This window comes from Eucyclogobius newberryi, unplaced genomic scaffold (genome assembly GCF_026437365.1).
Source record: "Eucyclogobius newberryi isolate DKJ021-1_F unplaced genomic scaffold, fEucNew1.0.hap1 SCAF_16, whole genome shotgun sequence".
Taxonomy (NCBI): Eukaryota; Metazoa; Chordata; class Actinopteri; order Gobiiformes; family Gobiidae; genus Eucyclogobius; species Eucyclogobius newberryi.
Genome location: NW_027315790.1, coordinates 6,930,896 through 6,948,717, shown reverse-complemented (window position 1 = coordinate 6,948,717; position 17,822 = coordinate 6,930,896). Strand labels below are relative to the sequence as shown.

The 17,822-nt window shown below is 41.4% G+C and overlaps 1 protein-coding gene across 1 annotated transcript; it reads right to left on the bottom strand.

The window, feature by feature from the left end:
* Positions 1–2,257: 2,257 nt before the first annotated feature.
* On the bottom strand, positions 2,258–17,577 carry pdik1l (PDLIM1 interacting kinase 1 like). Its single transcript, XM_072447364.1, has 3 exons — positions 17,425–17,577; positions 13,524–13,819; positions 2,258–4,000 (listed from the first exon to the last, which is right to left on the bottom strand). The coding sequence occupies exons 2-3, from the start codon at positions 13,806–13,808 to the stop codon at positions 3,260–3,262; spliced, it is 1,026 nt and encodes a 341-aa protein (XP_072303465.1). The 5' UTR covers positions 13,809–13,819; positions 17,425–17,577; the 3' UTR covers positions 2,258–3,259.
* Positions 17,578–17,822: the final 245 nt, after the last annotated feature.

The window sequence follows — 17,822 nt, the reverse complement described above, 5'->3', positions numbered from 1 at the left end:
TGGAAAGCCCAAAGGAAAGGAAGCGAGCGGTGACACAGTGCGGAGGTTTAACAACAGTATAATGTGTCGAGAGGAAGATGTGAGTAGAAGAGGGGGGAAAAGAGGCTCGGGGAGGACTGGGGAGGACTGGGGAGGACAGGGGAGCTGGTGTCTTTCCCGATGTAGGTGAAAGAATACGTAAGTCGACACTGCTGGCTGACAGTGACTGGTAAACAAAAACTACAGCACCAAATCCAGCCTCATGGAGAAGAGATGATACGAAGAGAGGAGTAAGAAGGGAATCATTCTGTCTTTAACTGGAGGAAGAGATGGAGTTGGCATAGGAGGGTTCCGCCCACTACTGAACCTCTGTTGTGGAAGCAATTCATTCATTTCAATGTAGAAGAGCTGCTCTGACGCCCATAGAACAATCGCATATATGTTAGATGTTTTATAGGATCAAATACAAACACCAAAGCGTGGAGTAGAATGTGGTCCAATGCATCTAAAAATGCTAACGGTAGCAGCGGGGTAAGTGCTACAGTGATGCTAGCGCCACTTGCTGTAACGTCTACAGAACAATGTGTTTACTTATGTTTAAAAAAAAAAAAAACGCTTAATTCACCAGGAAACGTCATTAAACAGGGAAAAAGTTATGTTTCTCATTGAATCGGCATGTTTACTGCTAAAATAATAAAAAATAGAAAAACGCATGCAAGTTATGAAATACGGTATGCTCCATGGCTAGTTATAGTTTATCATTGTGTATTAAGAGTGATTGCATACGTTTACTCCATAACATTGAATTGAGTAACTTTATGAAGACATTTAAATTTGATGCTTATTTCGCTATTTTTTATATCGCAGTCGAATCAAAATTGTAATTTGAGTTAGCGCAATAATATAATCACACAGAAGGCAATAATCTCAGCTACAATGTCCTCTCGCCTGTAATTTAATGGGAACATCTTGTTACATCGGTTTATATTTCAGCTTTGTCTCAACGTTCATGCTTTGAGTTGTTCACAATGTGCACTCAGAACAGAATCCTACTTTTTGAACAACTAATCGCAATATTTCCAACAAATCGCAATTTGATTATTTCCCCCCCAAAACCGTGCAGTCCTTACTTGAGTAATACTCTGGCTACAGTTGGTCAAACTTGGTACAAGTGTCAGTAAAAAGCTAGTGAAAATATTTTTACATTCATATTATTGCGGTAACTTTTTGGCATTAGCGCGTTTAAACTAGTACACTCACTCTTTTGATTTAGCCGTTTGAAGTGAGGACCTTTTGTTTCCATTTGTTGAGCATAATTGGGATCGACAACTGCATTTCCACACAAAGGCGCACACGAGCGGGTCAAGTTTAGGCAACGTAAGGGTTACGACAAACGCATTCCAGCACGTCTTAAACGTAAGCCCGCATTATTTCCGTTTCTGTGTGCAAGTCTCTCTAGGTCATTGCAACACTACTTCGTTTACAAGACTTCCTGTCAGGAAGTGGTTTCCTGTTAGCTAGTTTTACATCTCTGATGAAAATAGATATTTAATCCTGTAACAAGCCTGGACAGAATTCATTAGAGACACACCTTGAAATGTTCCGACGCTAAAAAGACTGCCATTTTTATTTATTCGGAAAAGTGATTTAGGCCACACCCTTTTATTTAGCAACAAGATCCAGTACATTTTTATGACCGTCATGTTTCTACTCGCATACATATTTCATGGACTGTTTGAATGGTGCGCAATGCAACTTATTATTTATTAATCAAATATTAATGGTTTACTGTTATTTTTGCAATAAATTTAACAGAATATATTTTTAGAATTATGTAATAATTTAATTTTGTGCCACAATCTTATTTGTTTCCATTTATATGCAAATATAGTGTAGTGTTCCATCACAACAGGTTTTCCCATTCCCACACCCTGCAATTAGCTCCAATAGCTCCACCCCAGATCACTTTACATGTATATCGCTAACAGCTAACGGCTAACCTCTGACTGAAATACCCTTGCATTCATAGCATTGGTCGTCAAGTGCTTGTGTTTAAGGCTCCATATTTATTCAAGTCATCCTCCCTCGCGCTTTTTTTACATTCTGGTTCACTTTGTTGTTAGGAGGCGTAACTGGGAAACTTATCTCGAAAAAGTACGACCTGCACCTAAAGGCTGAACCCATGCTGGACACATACTGATAACGTCGCCCCGCTCGCCGTTATCCCACCCATAACCCGCCCGAAAAAAGCAGCTTTGCAAGAAAAGAGAACACAATGTATTTTCAAGCACCAGTGTATTGGATTTCCTGTTTATACAAAAAGAGCAGCCCGACCTAGACGCACGTTTGCCAACAAATCCCATCGTTCTTATTGGTATTACCTGAGCAGCCAGGACTGTATAATGCCACAGTAGTGCTGGTGGTGCAGTACCAGGCAGGTTGAATGGATGATCACAGGGTGGTGTCGTATTGCATTGAGGATAACTTAGCACCGCGCTGAAGATGGTGCAGCATTCACAGGCAAACGCTCGCCGGCTACCTTTAAGATCTGTCTGCTCTTTAGTGTAAGCCCATGTATAACATTTGTTTCCAATATTGTGATGAAAAAGAGAAAGTTGGGTAAGAGTAATAGACTGTAAGCATTTCAATTGTTGAGTTGCAATCCTCCTGCAAAACACCTGAGTTTATCCGAGAGAAAAAGTGGTCAATTGAGACAACTTTGTAAAAATGTAGACTTTCTATGAATGGGTTGATATGGTTAAACTGTAGAATCAATGTATTTATCGCTGTTCCTTCAATAAAACGTAGATAATCTGGTAATTCAAGAAGTTATATTGTAATTGAGCAGCAGCACTTCAAAAAAGTCCAGAAAGTAGTGGCTATACTGTATTATTGGCACAGCATACGCAGTACATCAACACAATATGAAGGGACGATTTCATTTTATGAGTGTTTAAATCAGCTGTTTTGTCAAATATTAAGATTTTTCACCACAGTGGAGGAAACTAATATCCATACTTGACTTGTACATTTTTGTCTTTTTCTAAGTGGAAGCTGAGATGTGATTAGCCTGAGAAGGAGCTGCGATTCAGCGCAGCGACAGCAGGTGAGCGGTTCTCCTCTTGAGTTAGAAAGATGGCGAGTACAGGACTTCATGTGCTTGGACAGTGGCTTTATGAATGACAGCAAAACACAAACTACTATAGCTATTATCCGTAGGAACAAAACAGTTGTCTCCATAGGGTCCAATGCAACGAGCCTGTGATGCGCTCTGGCACCATCACGTATCCCAGTCCATCTCTCTGCACGCTATCCGCACCAGTCTCAGCTCCAGCTCGAAGGCGTCGGGCCGTTCTTGAGGGTTGGCCGACAGCATGTCCCTTATGAGCTGCTTCATGTGAGTGTTCATGCTCTTCTTCCGAGCCGGGATTAGCAACTCCATTTTGGGGTTCTCCAGGAGTGCTTCGCCTAGCGGGACAATCTCGGAGCCCTGCTGCACGTAACTGCCCAGTAGCTCCTTCTGCGTCTCTACGTCCACAAACGTAATCCTCTCCACCATCGCCCAAATTATAACCCCAAGAGCAAAGATGTCTGCTTTTGCTGTGTAATGCCCTTCCCACACCTCGGGCGCCATGTAGAAGTCCGTACCGCACGCCGTAGACAGGAAGCACTTGTTGACGCTAGCCGGCTCTTCCGGATTTAACCCGGACGTCGAACAGACCTTGCTGAGCCCAAAATCTGCAACTTTGAGTGTGGGTTCCGGCGATCCAGCTGCCGAGGGACTTTGTGAAATGAGGATATTGTCGGGTTTGAGGTCTCGGTGTATGATTTGGTTGCGGTGGAGAAAGGCCAAAGCGCTGCCGAGCTGAAGCATGAAGCTGGTGTTGGTTTTCCGGCTGGGCTTGCGGGACAGCAGGTATGCGTTCATGTCGCCGCCATCGCAGAAGTCCATGACGAACCACAGGTAGTAGGCACAGCAAGGGTCGAATGCGATCTCGCCTTTCAGGGACGTCTCCACCAGCTGAGGGACACAAAAAGGATGTCAACAAGTGGACACCAATTACATGTGTCATGCAATAACTTCACCAATATAAAACCCTAAGCACCACACATTTATGATTATCTAAAAGTAAAATAGGTGTTCCACAATGTTCTATTCTTGGACCAATTGTTTTCATTCATTACTTTAAATGGAAATATCTGTAAATCTATTTTCTAAGGGGAATAGTTTGAAAGTTACAATTATTTTCCATCAGTTCAAATTTTTTTCAGCCCTGGGGCCAACAATTTTAGAAAATGAAATTACTGCAACAACAGGACAAAAATAACACCTTAATATGATACATAAAATCCAAGCAAAAACCCCCATCCATGTTATGTGGTATTATACTATTCTGTTGATAGAAATTCAGACAAGTTCAGTGCTTCTTATTTGCCAACTGAAGTGCAGACAATCTTGTACGTGAGATTGCATCACTCAGCGTGTTTTTCTCATGTTCACTGACAAATGAGTAGCAAAGGGAAATGCTCAGAGCGCGAGAGAAGAAAGAGGACTCACAACTAAGCTGTGCCGCTGTGGTTTGGCATTCATGCCATGTTGTCTCCCCGTTTCCTTTGTGAGTGATTTTCTAAATCAAAGCGACGTCTGGACCCTCTCATCTTGTATGCTAGCCTGAGGAGCTAACTTCATTTAATATTATTTTTTTGACAATGGCCAACAAACTTGCTACGTTTCATCCATCTCATTCAATTTGAATTAAATGGCTTGGGTTAAGGAACTTGATGGATTGGGCCAGCAACAGGTGTGTTAAAAAGAAATTAAAAGAAATTAATCACAGTCTGTGGATAAACTAGACTGAAATATTGCTAACTGCTTTGTATACAAAAACACAAAACCTTCCCCGTGCTGTAAACAAATGAGTGCGTATAGTCCGGCATGCCACAGGCTGAGGCGTCCTCTCGAACAACAGAACTAGGCCAATTATCCCACAGTTGGTGCGGTCAGATAATCCTACCCCATTATCATTTGTTCTTGTGTAAGCACGCACTGGAACACTACAGGGCTATAAAGGACAGAAACTGGAATAATGGGAATCTGGGAAGGTGTCCAATGCTTGCACTGCAGAAAGTGACAAAGAAGCCCTGTGTCCGGCTGCTGTTGAGTGACTGTAATCAAGCAGGCCACAGAAGGACAGGACCCTCAGCCTGGCCACAGACGGACAGGACCCTCAGCCTGGCCACAGACGGACAGGACCCTCAGCCTGGCCACAGACGGAGAGGACCCTCAGCCTGGCCACAGACGGACAGGACCCTCAGCCTGGCCACAGACGGACAGGACCCTCAGCCTGGCCACAGACGGACAGGACCCTCAGCCTGGCCACAGAAGGACAGGACCCTCAGCCTGGCCACAGAAGGACAGGACCCTCAGCCTGGCCACAGAAGGACAGGACCCTCAGCCTGGCCACAGAAGGACAGGACCCTCAGCCTGGCCACAGACGGACAGGACCCTCAGCCTGGCCACAGAAGGACAGGCTGAGGGTCCCTATGGTTTCAACCTCCAACTACCAGCAAACGGGCTGGAAAACTCCTCAAGCTTCACATTTACACGTGCCAGACAAGTCCAAACCAATAGCACCCTTTTTTCCCCCAATAGTAGAATAAAGTACTGTAGTAGTAGTAGTAATAGTACAAATAAAACAAGCTACTTAAAGCTGGGGTGCCCTTGTTTCAAACCGTGAGAGTAGGAAGTCGTTGCAAACCCTTTACACATCACTGGTATTAACATTAAATACATTTTGAGCAGGGACGCTCAGACTTCTGCGCTGCCGTTTTGAAAATAAGGTAACCTATAACGCAGATAAAAATAGGGCTGTCAAACAATTATTTTAGTAGTCGATAAGTCAAATGATTATTTTATTGCACATTTAGACTAATATATTATCAACTAAATAAAAGGTTGAAACATGACCAAATGACAAGCCAATGACCAAGGCTTCCAAATAAAGAACAAAAAAACAGTCACGATTACTTGATTAATCACTGTATCCCAATATGTGTAAAACCTTTAAATGTAGCTATTCAAAAATATTTGGGAATGCATAGGATTGTTACCTTTTCCAAACACCTCTCTCCCCTCACCCTCCCTTACATCCAGGGCAGTCCAGGACAAAGAATTCTAGACCTCACTTTCTACTTGGCTTGATCTTAAATGAGGCGTGTCACCACAGTTCAGCGTTCCCTTCCCTCGTACATACTTGAGACCTTGGCCGCCTGCCACACTCTTCACTGTCCTGCCACACTATCCAAACAGACCAGTCATAGATAAGATTTCAACATCCATTTTGAAATCAACACACTGTAGTTGTTTGCAAGTCTGAACATTTTAGGATTTAATTCAGTCAAATATTGAACATTGTAAACACATTTTAGGATATTCTATTGCATGATTGTATTTAAACTAACATTAGAAGAATAAGCTTCAGGATTTGCAGGTTTAATGCACAATAAGTCCTAAGGGATAAGAAGAGTCTGCAAAAGACTGAGTTGTTCTATTGCTAGTCCTCTTTAAGATGCTGCCTTTGTGATAGCTACTCCTGAATCCTGACCATTTCAAATAACAATGCAATTTGATTGTAGTTCCTTCAACTTCAAGTGCTTGTGATTACTGTACTCTTATGAAAACATGTTTGCAATGGACCTTAGATCATTTTTACTTTCCAAACAAAGCTTCTGGTGGTACTCTTCTGTTCTTCTATACGTTTAACTTAGAGACAAATGCTGTTGTGTTGTAAGTCACATAAATACTTTACGTTCTATAGTGCTTTTTAAGACCAGGTTTAATCCTTAGACACATTTCAACTGTCCTGAACCTCCAAACGCTTTGGAATAACGGTCTGTCTCCATGCACTGGACCGGGCTCTGCATCGTAGGGCAAAGCTCTGCTAGACAAGTAGTGGATGTCACCCAAACATAGAAGATTTCTTAAGAAATCAAAACGTATTAAATCCTAAAGCCGATCTCAGTAATTCACAAAAAGACATTCAGTAATTTCAAGTTTGTGTCGTTGAGACGTGGCTAAAGCTGGAGTGAACGAGAAACTTCAGGTTTATCTTCGGCTTTGTCTGCATTTATTTTACTTATCTGCACCTTTATGCCACGTTATGTAATTAATTGGAGTTGGATCATGTTTTATGCACTGCTGATGCGGGTGCCGTGTGTCGATAAACAAGAAACTGCTGATGCTAACGTGTGCTAGCTAGCTTTGTTTTGCTTTTAAGTCTGTCAGCTCAATTCTATTGAAAATTATTATTTCTATTTATATCTGATTTTTGCCATTTTATTTTCACCCGAGTCGTTTCTCTCTTGTCCAATCATCTCGTTCCGAAGCGGTCCGGAAGCCAAGGAGACTCAGCCCACTTTGGATCACTTAAATAGCCCAGTATGGTTCACTTAAAAGGTGGAATGGACGATTTTTTTGGCGCCAAATCTGAGTCTCATTTCCTCGCGGAGTGGACTGCCGATTAGTCCTGCCACGTATCAATCATAGGATGCACCTACTGCTCACCTGCAGCCTCGTCGGCTCGTCCCCAGGAGAGCAGCACGTTTCCCTGTGTTTAAGCGCATGGATCTATCATAATATAGTTCCCTCAGTGTACAGGACAAAATTAAGACGGAAATCTACAGAGAGCAGAGATGTGATGCGATCCTTCTTGCTAATAAACAAACGCACTTCTAGCCGTGAGGCTTTTCTCTGCTTCCGCATGAGTTGAGTGCGCTTGAGTTCTCAAATTGGCGAAAAAATTTTCATTACGCCTTTAAGACAGTATTGACACTTTTGGACCGTACAAATCCACTTCAAAGTGAACCAGTCAAAACATGGCTCTAGTCCAGCATCTCCAAAAACTCAAAGAAGCAAATTAATCACATGGTCTTGGCTTTGCAGTAAATCATTTATCCAGAACCTGACAATCTGGTTCATCTCATGTTAAAAAGACCACACCTGTTTTGTTGCATGGGAGAAATGCCTGGTATTTACGGCTGGAATAAAACCCAGGGACATGAAGGCGGTAGGAGGACTTTCTCATGTTCAATGTTACCTGCGTTTTCTAGACTGATGCTACAACTTTAAACAAACAGGCAGATGGAAATGGTGAAACTTTCTTTACAAATTAGTTCATGGTAGTTTTGCACCTGATCCCCTCACGGTCACAACCAGCCATGAAAGCAATGGGTATCAAAAGGGGCTGTTCTCTATTTTTTCATACAATCAAATAAAATTAGGTTTGCACCAGCACAGATATATTGTAAAAGCAGCTCTTGGGGTCAAATTACAGATGGAATAAGGAAGCAGCCAAAGAAAATACATACCGTAACATCCAAAGAGACAAGATGACGAACTCTACGACAGAAATTACATTAAAAAAGAGGTCAAAGTGAAAGTTGTACCATTTTTCTAGCCATTAACTCAATTTTCAAATCATTTATGTAAAAAAAAATATATAAATCCAAATATTCAACTAAATAACTCTCAACTTAAACGATAATCCTGATACATGTTACAAGTTTCTGAACTACTTAATCACCAATAGAACTGCGAATGGGAAATAGCCTGAAGTAATCCATGTTTATTCCTAATGGGAGGTCATTTAGAGCCATTCAGATCCACTTAGCCTCCATTTGCAAATGCATCCGGGCCCCGACAGACGGCCCCGGTTCCACAGCAGCTAGAAAGGCAAGGTGCGCCTATTATTAGGTTAGATTTGGTCAATGATCGGTCAGGGCCACATGTCCAAATCTTTACAGTCTGAATCCAAATAAGAGTTCAACTAAAGCGGAATCAAACACTGGCTTTTACTCTCGACAAACAATATCAAAGTTGAATGAAATGCTATTTTAGATGCAAGTAAGATCAGGTTTTGTTCTATGTATTGTATAGCTGTTCTCTCATTGTCCCGGCAATGTGGAAAAAGTAGAAAAATGCATCTTTCTAAATCAAAAGGGAGAGTGGACAGAAACAAACTGGAGTAAACGATTGATATATTGCCCCAGTATCGGCCGAGAGAGAAGGGAGGACATGCAGTACATCGTCGGAGTCGGGATTCGAACTGCTTGGAGCCTGGCACATGTGTGCTCTGCCTTAACCACTCCCCAACCAGGCAGCACCGTTCTGAGCATTTCTGCTGTTAAGTCACTTCCATTACAAGTACACATCCACATTTGCATGTCAGGGAAAAGCTGGGTTTATCTCCCCAATGCAATTCCCTCTGCAGCCAGAAGATGTACTTCCATGTAACTTCCTGACTGATGTGAACTTGAAGTAATGTGTGCTTTTTAAAACAAAGCAGAATGTGTCCTACATACTAGTAGTTGTGTATTGCATATCAACACTCCCAGCGAGTTTACATTTCAGAAAGAAAGCTTATCTTAAGAACAAGACAAGGCAGAGGTCATAAAGCTGGAACACTAGAGCTCATGCACTCGCTCATTGTCATGGTGCGCAGTAAACAATTTGCCATAAAAGTAGAGGAAGTTGTTGATTAATAACTGGACATAATCCATGCAACAAGCCCAAGCTGAGATACTATATTTGAGTGAATCATTGTGTCAATCCTTGAAGTCAAAAGTACACAATGAGATATTGTGCTCTGCGTTTGACACACACAAGACTTTAAAGACTTGGTCCATCTCTTCGGCTGGCAGTTTGTAAATTCCTGCCATTCATGAGAATTAACAACCATTCAAAAGTAACTGAATGGAATTGATGTGCTGTGCTGCACCGTGGCCTAGTGGACGGCACACGTGCACTCCATGTGAGCAACCCGCAGCGTCATGGGTTTTGCAATTGTCTGATGCTAATGTTCCATAAAGGTGCTATTTCAACATGGTTAGCCTAGTGACCCCTGTCCTGCGCCCTGACCAGTTGAGACTTGGACGAAGGACAAGATCCTCTGCTATAAAAGGTATAGTTGCATTGTATTGTATTGCATGTGTAGCATCAGGGGCCCGTTTACGGCTCTGCATGGGAGATCCTTGGGAGAACAGCCTGATGACCTGGACTCCAAGGATGCAACATGTGCAGTGAACTCGGTGCATTCTTTCATCAGGTTTTAACTGATTTTGTGCATAGGTGGCACTTGTTTTCTGCCTTTATAAGCTTGGACTCTTCTTAGCTCTGGAGTCAGAGCAGGAAAGGAGACGACTTGGTTAGGCGCAGTGTTTTGGCTGTGCACGGCAATAATAAAATTTACTTTGGAGCAAGATAACTTTGTTCTATTTTGTCTTATTTCTCTGTCACAGTTTACAGAAACAGTTTAAATCAGATTCAACAATTTGCTGCAATGTCCTTCCCTCTCTCATCCCCATTTCACACTATTCAAATCCATTCTAAAATGCTGTCCTGACATTCATCAATAACACTCTTAATAGTGTCCAGCCAAACAAAACACATTTAGAAGAATGCGCAGTATTTTTAACTGCAGGCTAAAACTGAAGCGAACGCCATGTCGCCTGCAGCATCATAGTCATGATCTGTGCTCATGAGAGTTAGGACACTTGTTTTGTTCATATTTGGGCTGGAGAATGGGGAGCAAGTTGAACTTCCCCCATGAGAGGAACAGCTTTCTCCATTTATTGCAGCTTTCATTTTATCCCACGCACACCTCCTATTGGTCAGCCTCGGTAAGACTGTGACTTGAACCAATCACAGTGACGTGTGAACTTTCAGAAGAGGCAAATTACTAATACTTAAAAGCAATGGAAAAATACAAACTGTACAAGAATTGTGATCAAATCAAAATGCTGATATTAATTTGTCGTCATATCGAATGCACCAGATGTGACATGAAACAGAACAATAGACACAAAGTGTGCACCCGTGGATCTAGATGAATCGTTGTCTTTGCATTAGAATGTTTAGAGCAGACAAATAAGGTAGAATCCTTGTTAGGCCAAATAAAATAGTGTGTTTCCGGTAACATTGAAAAAAAGATTCAGGTAGGTAGGTAGGATTTTCTTTTTTATAATCATTTTACAATCCTCGCACAGGTTTTCCAGTTCTCTTTTCTCAGAAGTGAGCGCTTCGCATTGAAGTGGCCTTATTGGTATGCAGATCTATACTAGTCCAACCACAGGAAAAGAGCCATTAGCAGACAACTTTTTAAGGTAAACCCTATCTATGCAACAACATATCATCTCTTGGCTTATTACAACTGCCTAGTTTATATTCTACTATTATACTGGTATCTGTTAAGAGTGAGTAGGCCTATTACAGTGGTAACAGCAGAGGTATGCCATTTGACCCCAGTACAACAGTACATCAAAGATAAAGATCTCAATGAGCTATTATTTGGTATTTAATGGTAGTTTTACCAACAGACAATAAACATAGAATTCTCAAAATAAATCTCAAAATGAAACTTGTAGACTTCACATGGTTTAAGTCCAACAGCTATTTTTAGTTAACGGTTCTTTTTGGCACCGTGTGGACGTTGGCAGACAGGTTCTAGACGTTTGTTGTAGAACCTGGCCTAATATTGCCCAAGGGCATATATATCAAAATAATCCATATATTACCCTAGCCCTAGCCACTAACTATTTTTATTTTCAGGCCGATCATCATTTTTTAATAGCCTGATTTATATCCAACTTTTAAGGTAAATATTTTATCTCAAAATATATTACAATCAGGCCTCAAGTCCGGCTGCATAAATTAAAAGTTTGTTGAATGAAGACAAAGTTAAAATAGGCCTAGTTGCTTTCTCTCTGTCGACTAAGTTATTTTGAGTTGAATTGAAATTGACCAACCTCTTCGACTTTTTCTGGAATGTCTCGCCAGCGGATCTTGTCATCAAGACATCAAATGCATTCAGTCGTGTTTCCTTGGTTTGGGTCTGATCACAACAAGTGGCCTCTTTCTCTATTGCTCGACAGTTTTACTTGATACACTTACACACGGAAATACATTGATAATGCTGAAAATCGTGGATGACAATTCCACCATCCACTGTCATCGGTATTGACTGTAGTGTGAGAGTTGTTGTTGTACTCCGAGGCGCACTGTGCAGTCACAACAAAAATCATCAGATACGTCACCATGATGTTCGTTGAAAACATGGAGGAATGTCTTACAGACTTCTACGTTCACTGGTTTCCTTGCTGTCACTAAGTGATGTGAGCATTTTTCGATAGTTACACAAAACAACTTCACCGCTGCTACCCCAGCCATCCCTGTCGCCATGGCACCCAGTCTGCACGCTGACCAAATATGAGCATCTGCGCAGGTTGCATCGGCAAACATGGATGCGCCCTTAGGTAAAACGAAACCTATCAAAAGTGCAGCGATTTTCCATACCACAGATGATTCTTTTCCCGCAGCTTTTGGATTCTCTCACAATTTGACATTCTCGAAACGTACGGCAAATAAATATGCGATAAAACGTTTAAGGTCGGTGTTTTTTTATTTGGAAATTCAGGTCGGTCGGGTTACCAGAAACACACAATTTTTTCCCCCCGTGGCCTTATATGAGCCTCATCATCTGTGGCGTGTCATTGGAGGATATCCCCTGCCATCTGTGTGCGAAGGTCTATGTGTATAATGTCCTTTATAGGAAAGATAGCGCTCCCTAAACAACGATCCAGGAAAAGATCTCCTTTAACAGTGATTTATAACATTACCACAACTCTTAACATAGATATATAAGGAAAGCATGGCCTACAGGCGCATTTACCTTTCATATAACTATATTTACTTTGACCAGAGGAGCAGAGAAACCATGCAGATAATGAGGCCATAGGATCAGACTTTCTTTTAAACTAAAGATTATTACACTGCCTGGATTCAACTAAGAACACAGGTCGTCTCCTCCTGCTGGAGAACTGCTGCACCACAAATCCCGTGGTCATGGAAAAGATGTCAGTGTGTTTGAGAAGGGTCAAATCATTGGCATCGAGCAGAGAAAACATCTAAGGAGAAGCAGAAGCTAATGTACAACCGATCTGAACCCCAGTGAGTGTTTGGGACGAGCTGGAGAAGGCTTTGTGCAGTGGTCTCTCTCTTTGTGCAGTGGTCACTCTCTCACGTCATCAACACCAGATCAACTGTGAAACATAATGCAACTCTGGATGGAAATAAACCTCTTCATATTACAGACGCTTAATGAAACTATGCCACAGTGAACGTGTGCTGTAATCAAAGCTAAAGGCTAAAGGTCCTACCAGAAAATAGTCAAGTGTTCCCTTTTTTTCTGTGTTTTTTTGCACAGGCAGTGTATTATTATTTAGTCAAAAGAAGAATTTATTAATACAACAAATTCCGTAATCACTGTGCTGTTTATTGTCCACAAATTTTAAACTATATTTTTGCAATATTTTCTCCCAACATTATGGCCGATGTTTAAATGTCCCAATCATTTGCTTTCTAAAACAATCACTGGCTTGTGGGTTTAAAGGAGAACGTGGCATCGCAACTCTGGCCTTAGCCTTGGTGATGCCTTAATATAAAAGAAATGCTCTTCCAGAAGCAGTGCTGGACAGGCTAAAGCCCTCACCTCCAGATAGAGCGGGGAGCTGGAGCCGTGGCTCATCCTCTGGGCCAGCTCGTCCCGCTGCAGAATGCACTCCTCCAGGTGGATGACGTTGGGGTGTTGGCTCTGGATGCTGCTCAGGGCCCAGAACTCGCGCAGGGCCAGCTCCACGTTCTCGGGCGAGTGGCAGCGGATCTTCTTGACGGCCACGCGGGCCCCGCTCCGCCTGGCCACGGCCTCGTACACCACGCCGTAGCTGCCCCGCCCCACCTCCTGGATCAGCTCGTACTTGGGCTGGCTGCTGACCATCCTAGTCCTCGCTGCACGGACAGAGCACACAGTCAGGGAGGTCAAGGTTATTAGGTTAATCAATAATCAAGATTATACAGGTCACAATGTAATCATAAGAACCAAAAAATAATCATTGTGACGATTTTAGAAGCAAATTTAAGTTTATTTTTTGTTCAATATAGAGCCCAAATGTTTTTTTGTCACTTTTAACTTTGTTTTTCAGAGAGTTCAATTTCATAAAGTCGGTCTCAAACTTGAGGAACAGAAACAGACGTCAGACCAACAGAACGAAGGAAAGAGAAAGATTTCAGTCGTTTAGTCACAGTCTCAGTAATCGTGAATAATCGTTAAAGTGTGATGTTTTTTCTCACAATAATCACATTTGATATCGTGACATCCGTACAGTAAATTTTTTTGTCAAGACTAAAAGAGCAAAGCAAAGTGTGTTATTTTGTGTTTTTATTACTAAAGCATTTATTTCATTTACGAAATAGATTTTTGGGATTTTTTTTAAACATCCAATCAAATAAACAATATTTATAGACTATGAATACAAATTTAAAACAAAAAATTAAAACATTTTACTTTTTTTTTAAGACGTTAAACCCGTAGCAAAACTTACCTTCACTGGCTGTGGCCATTTTAAACCTGATCTACAGAAAACTGCCATGATACTGACAGAAAGGTTGTGCCAGGATTTTCACAGTTTGAATGGCCAGAGTTCACACGTTTTCTACACTAAACCGGACGACAAGACAAAGGGTCCAGAGAAAGGCCTGACCAAAACTAGAACAGAGGCAGAACATGCCATTTAACTGGCTGCAATTTTCCACAACCAACACTAAAACCTGACGTACAGACCCTTTTTAAAGTTTGTTTCTAAGACAAACGTGAAGTGGAACGTGGATTAACCTCAGAAAATCACAAAACATGAAAACTTGAGATTAATTTGTTAAAGTAAAACCTCTCAGACACATTAAACACCACAACAAACCATGTTTATCTACAGATATATTATGTACTAAACCACAAACTGAAGCTCAAATACAAACCGTGGAGTTTCAAAATTATGCTTATTTTTTGTTCAAACTACTGTAATTAGTATTTCGAGAATTACTATATCAACTTTTGAAGCCATCATTATTAATATATGGTAGGTTACATTGTGAAAAATAACCACTATAATACTTTATTTCATAGCAAATATAAGAGAGTCCCTGTACATTTCTGGACATTGACTTGAAGATTTACCCAACTGGACCTTGGTGAAAGTTTTGTTTTTACAGCAGTTTATTCAAGTTAAAAAGTGATGCGTTTATTGCACTAGTAGAAAAATATATAATTTACGGAGATCTTTTCAGAGGAAATATATCACATAGAGCACCTTTAATTTATGCATTTCTTTTTTAAAAGCGTTATTTTTTGCCTCCACTCCAGAACTTCCAAAATTTAGCATTTTAAAGCGTTTAAATCTGCAAATCATTTACAACCCTGCACACCTCCACTTTGTCAGATGTTGTAAAATATCTTCCAATATGATAAATAATAAAAACAAAGACATATTTTAAAAACAACTCAAATATACTTTATGGAAAACATTAAAGGTGGTATGGACGATTTTTCGGCGATTTGAGAACGCAGGCGAAAGTGCGCATGCCACTCCCCCGTGTGGACTGATACAACACACACGTGCGTTTGTTTATTAGCGCAACGGAGCGCATCGCATCTCTCGTCTCCCGTAGATTTCTGTCAACTTCTGCGTCAGCTCGAACTGTCTTTCTCCGTCTTCATTTTGCCCCGTACACTGAGGGAACTATATTATGATAGATCCATGCGCTTAGGCACGCGGAAACGTGGGGACGAGCCTGACGCGGCTGCAGGTGAACGGTAGGTGCGTTTTATGATTGATACGTGGCAGGACAAATGATTTATCCACGCCACGAGGAAATATGATTAAAAAAATTGCTGAAAAAAATCGTCCATACCACCTTTAATAAACAGCAGCATTTAGAAAGAAAAAACACAAAGTCATGCCACCACCAGTTTCCTGCCTTTAGAACTGTAGAACTCCACAATAATCAACATACAGTTCTCTTTTATGAAGATTTACCACCTCACTTTGTCACTTCTGCCTCACATCGAAATATTCATTACAGAAATAAGAATGTTGTAGTTTTTGTCGTTTAGACCTCTGCGAAAAATATTTTGTTGTTGTGCCACTGTTAATGCAGGGAATTGTTAGAAATAAAAATGTGGATTTAAGATTTGTGTTCATGAACAAACAAGCCTAATTATGACAGACGAAAATGCAATTAGTCATTTACACAATCATTCTCATCATTCTGTGTAAAATATAATGCACTATGATAAAGTTGTGCCCATACAAAAAGTCTAGTTTTTGGGTAGAATTAAAATAAATGATTATAAACGCTATACATAATGATAGCGATTAAAGGTTCTTTTGTTTTTCTAATTATGACTTAGTTTGATGGTATAGTTATTGTGGTGAATATGTATCATGTAGGTATGATGTAAATTGTTAATTGTAATTATGTTAATTGTAATTATTCAGGTCACAATAGAATCATAAGAACTAAAAACGAATAATCGTAACTATTTCAGATGTGATTTCTATTTAATCTGGACCCCAAAATGTACATGTCGCAATAACTTTCTTTTTCCATTCAGAAAGTTTGATTTCATGAAGCTGGTCACATACTGGACATGCATACTACTGTTTTTCTCTCTGACCATAATCGTAGCACTAAAATGTGGTATTGTGACATGAAAAGGTCAAAACAATTTAGTACAATTTTAAATATCATCTTTACAGAAATGATCATTACAGAAATGATCATTACAGTACTTTTTGCGTCTAAAGTTCATGAGAATTATAAATCTAAAAAAAATGAGTAGTTGAAAGTAGTCCTTTTCTGTCGTGCAAATTCTAAAATGTAGTATTTGTTTATAGGCTCAACAGTTCAAATCTGATGTATTTTGATCGAGTTATGCATTAAAAGTTTACTTACAATTAACTTATTCTGGAATTCTGATCATTCTGTTGCATTTAAAACGGTCAATTCAAATCAATCGAAAGCCGGACTTGGTCACTTCCGAACCACCTGTCACTGTCACATTGGCCCGGGACAGCGCACGCTTGCCCGGGGCGCTGTCAGGGGGAGGCCGGTGTGCTAACGGGGCTAATTGGGCGCTCCCTGTGCGGACTGATTGGCTAACGGCTCCGGCCTGGCCACCGACTGCTAACAATGTTGTCGGTCTGCTGCTAACGTTAGCTAATCACGTTAACACCAGCGAACAAAGAATCCAGCTTCGACCAACAAGCTGCGCGGGCACCAAACTCCCCATTCTGCCCGGCCCCGCGAGCCTAGCAGCCGCTGGCGTCCGCGCGGAGAAAGGACACGCGCGTCCCGCACAGGCACGTCCCGCACGGGCACTGACACTTTATTGTACACGCATGAGCGTGTCAACGGGTCGTTCAAACCGGATTTTGCCCAAACACGCACACCTGCCAAACAAGTAGGTGCGCGGGTCCAGCGCGTAAGCCGAAGATGTGACCGGGACCGCGGCGGCGCACGGAGGCGGCCGCTCGGGGCTGTGGAGGAGCAGCTCTCACCTTTAACGCGTGTGTCGGAGGCTCATTTGTTGTCTCTCGCTGGCAGCCATTACCGCCGCACAGTGCACGCTCTGCACGTCTCGAGCTGGAGGGACGGACGGCGCGTGCAGCTGCGGAGCGCGAGCGCTGCAGCGGTGGAGCGCGCGGTGACAGCACTTCCGCCCAGTGATTTCACAATAAAGTATTCATTCGCCGATTAATCCTTGTTCCAACCAGTGGTTCAGATCTTTTTGAGTGAGCTCTTTCCTACCTGACAAAGAACTGCATTTTAATATGTATTTTTACTGTATTTAGAAAAGATTTACGCTTTTAAACAATATATGACAAGATTAAATAAATAAAAAAACAACAGAAAAGTTAAATTGCAGTATAGGAAAAATATGGTCCATTTCCCATAT

Bases quoted from the DNA above. Each gene is read 5' to 3' on its own strand.
- pdik1l (XM_072447364.1), bottom strand. From the start codon at position 13,808: ATGGTCAGCAGCCAGCCCAAGTACGAGCTGATCCAGGAGGTGGGGCGG. The intron at 4,001-13,523 runs GTGAGGGCTTTA...TGTGTCCCTCAG, and splicing joins GCTCCCCGCTCTATCTGGAG to CTGGTGGAGACGTCCCTGAA.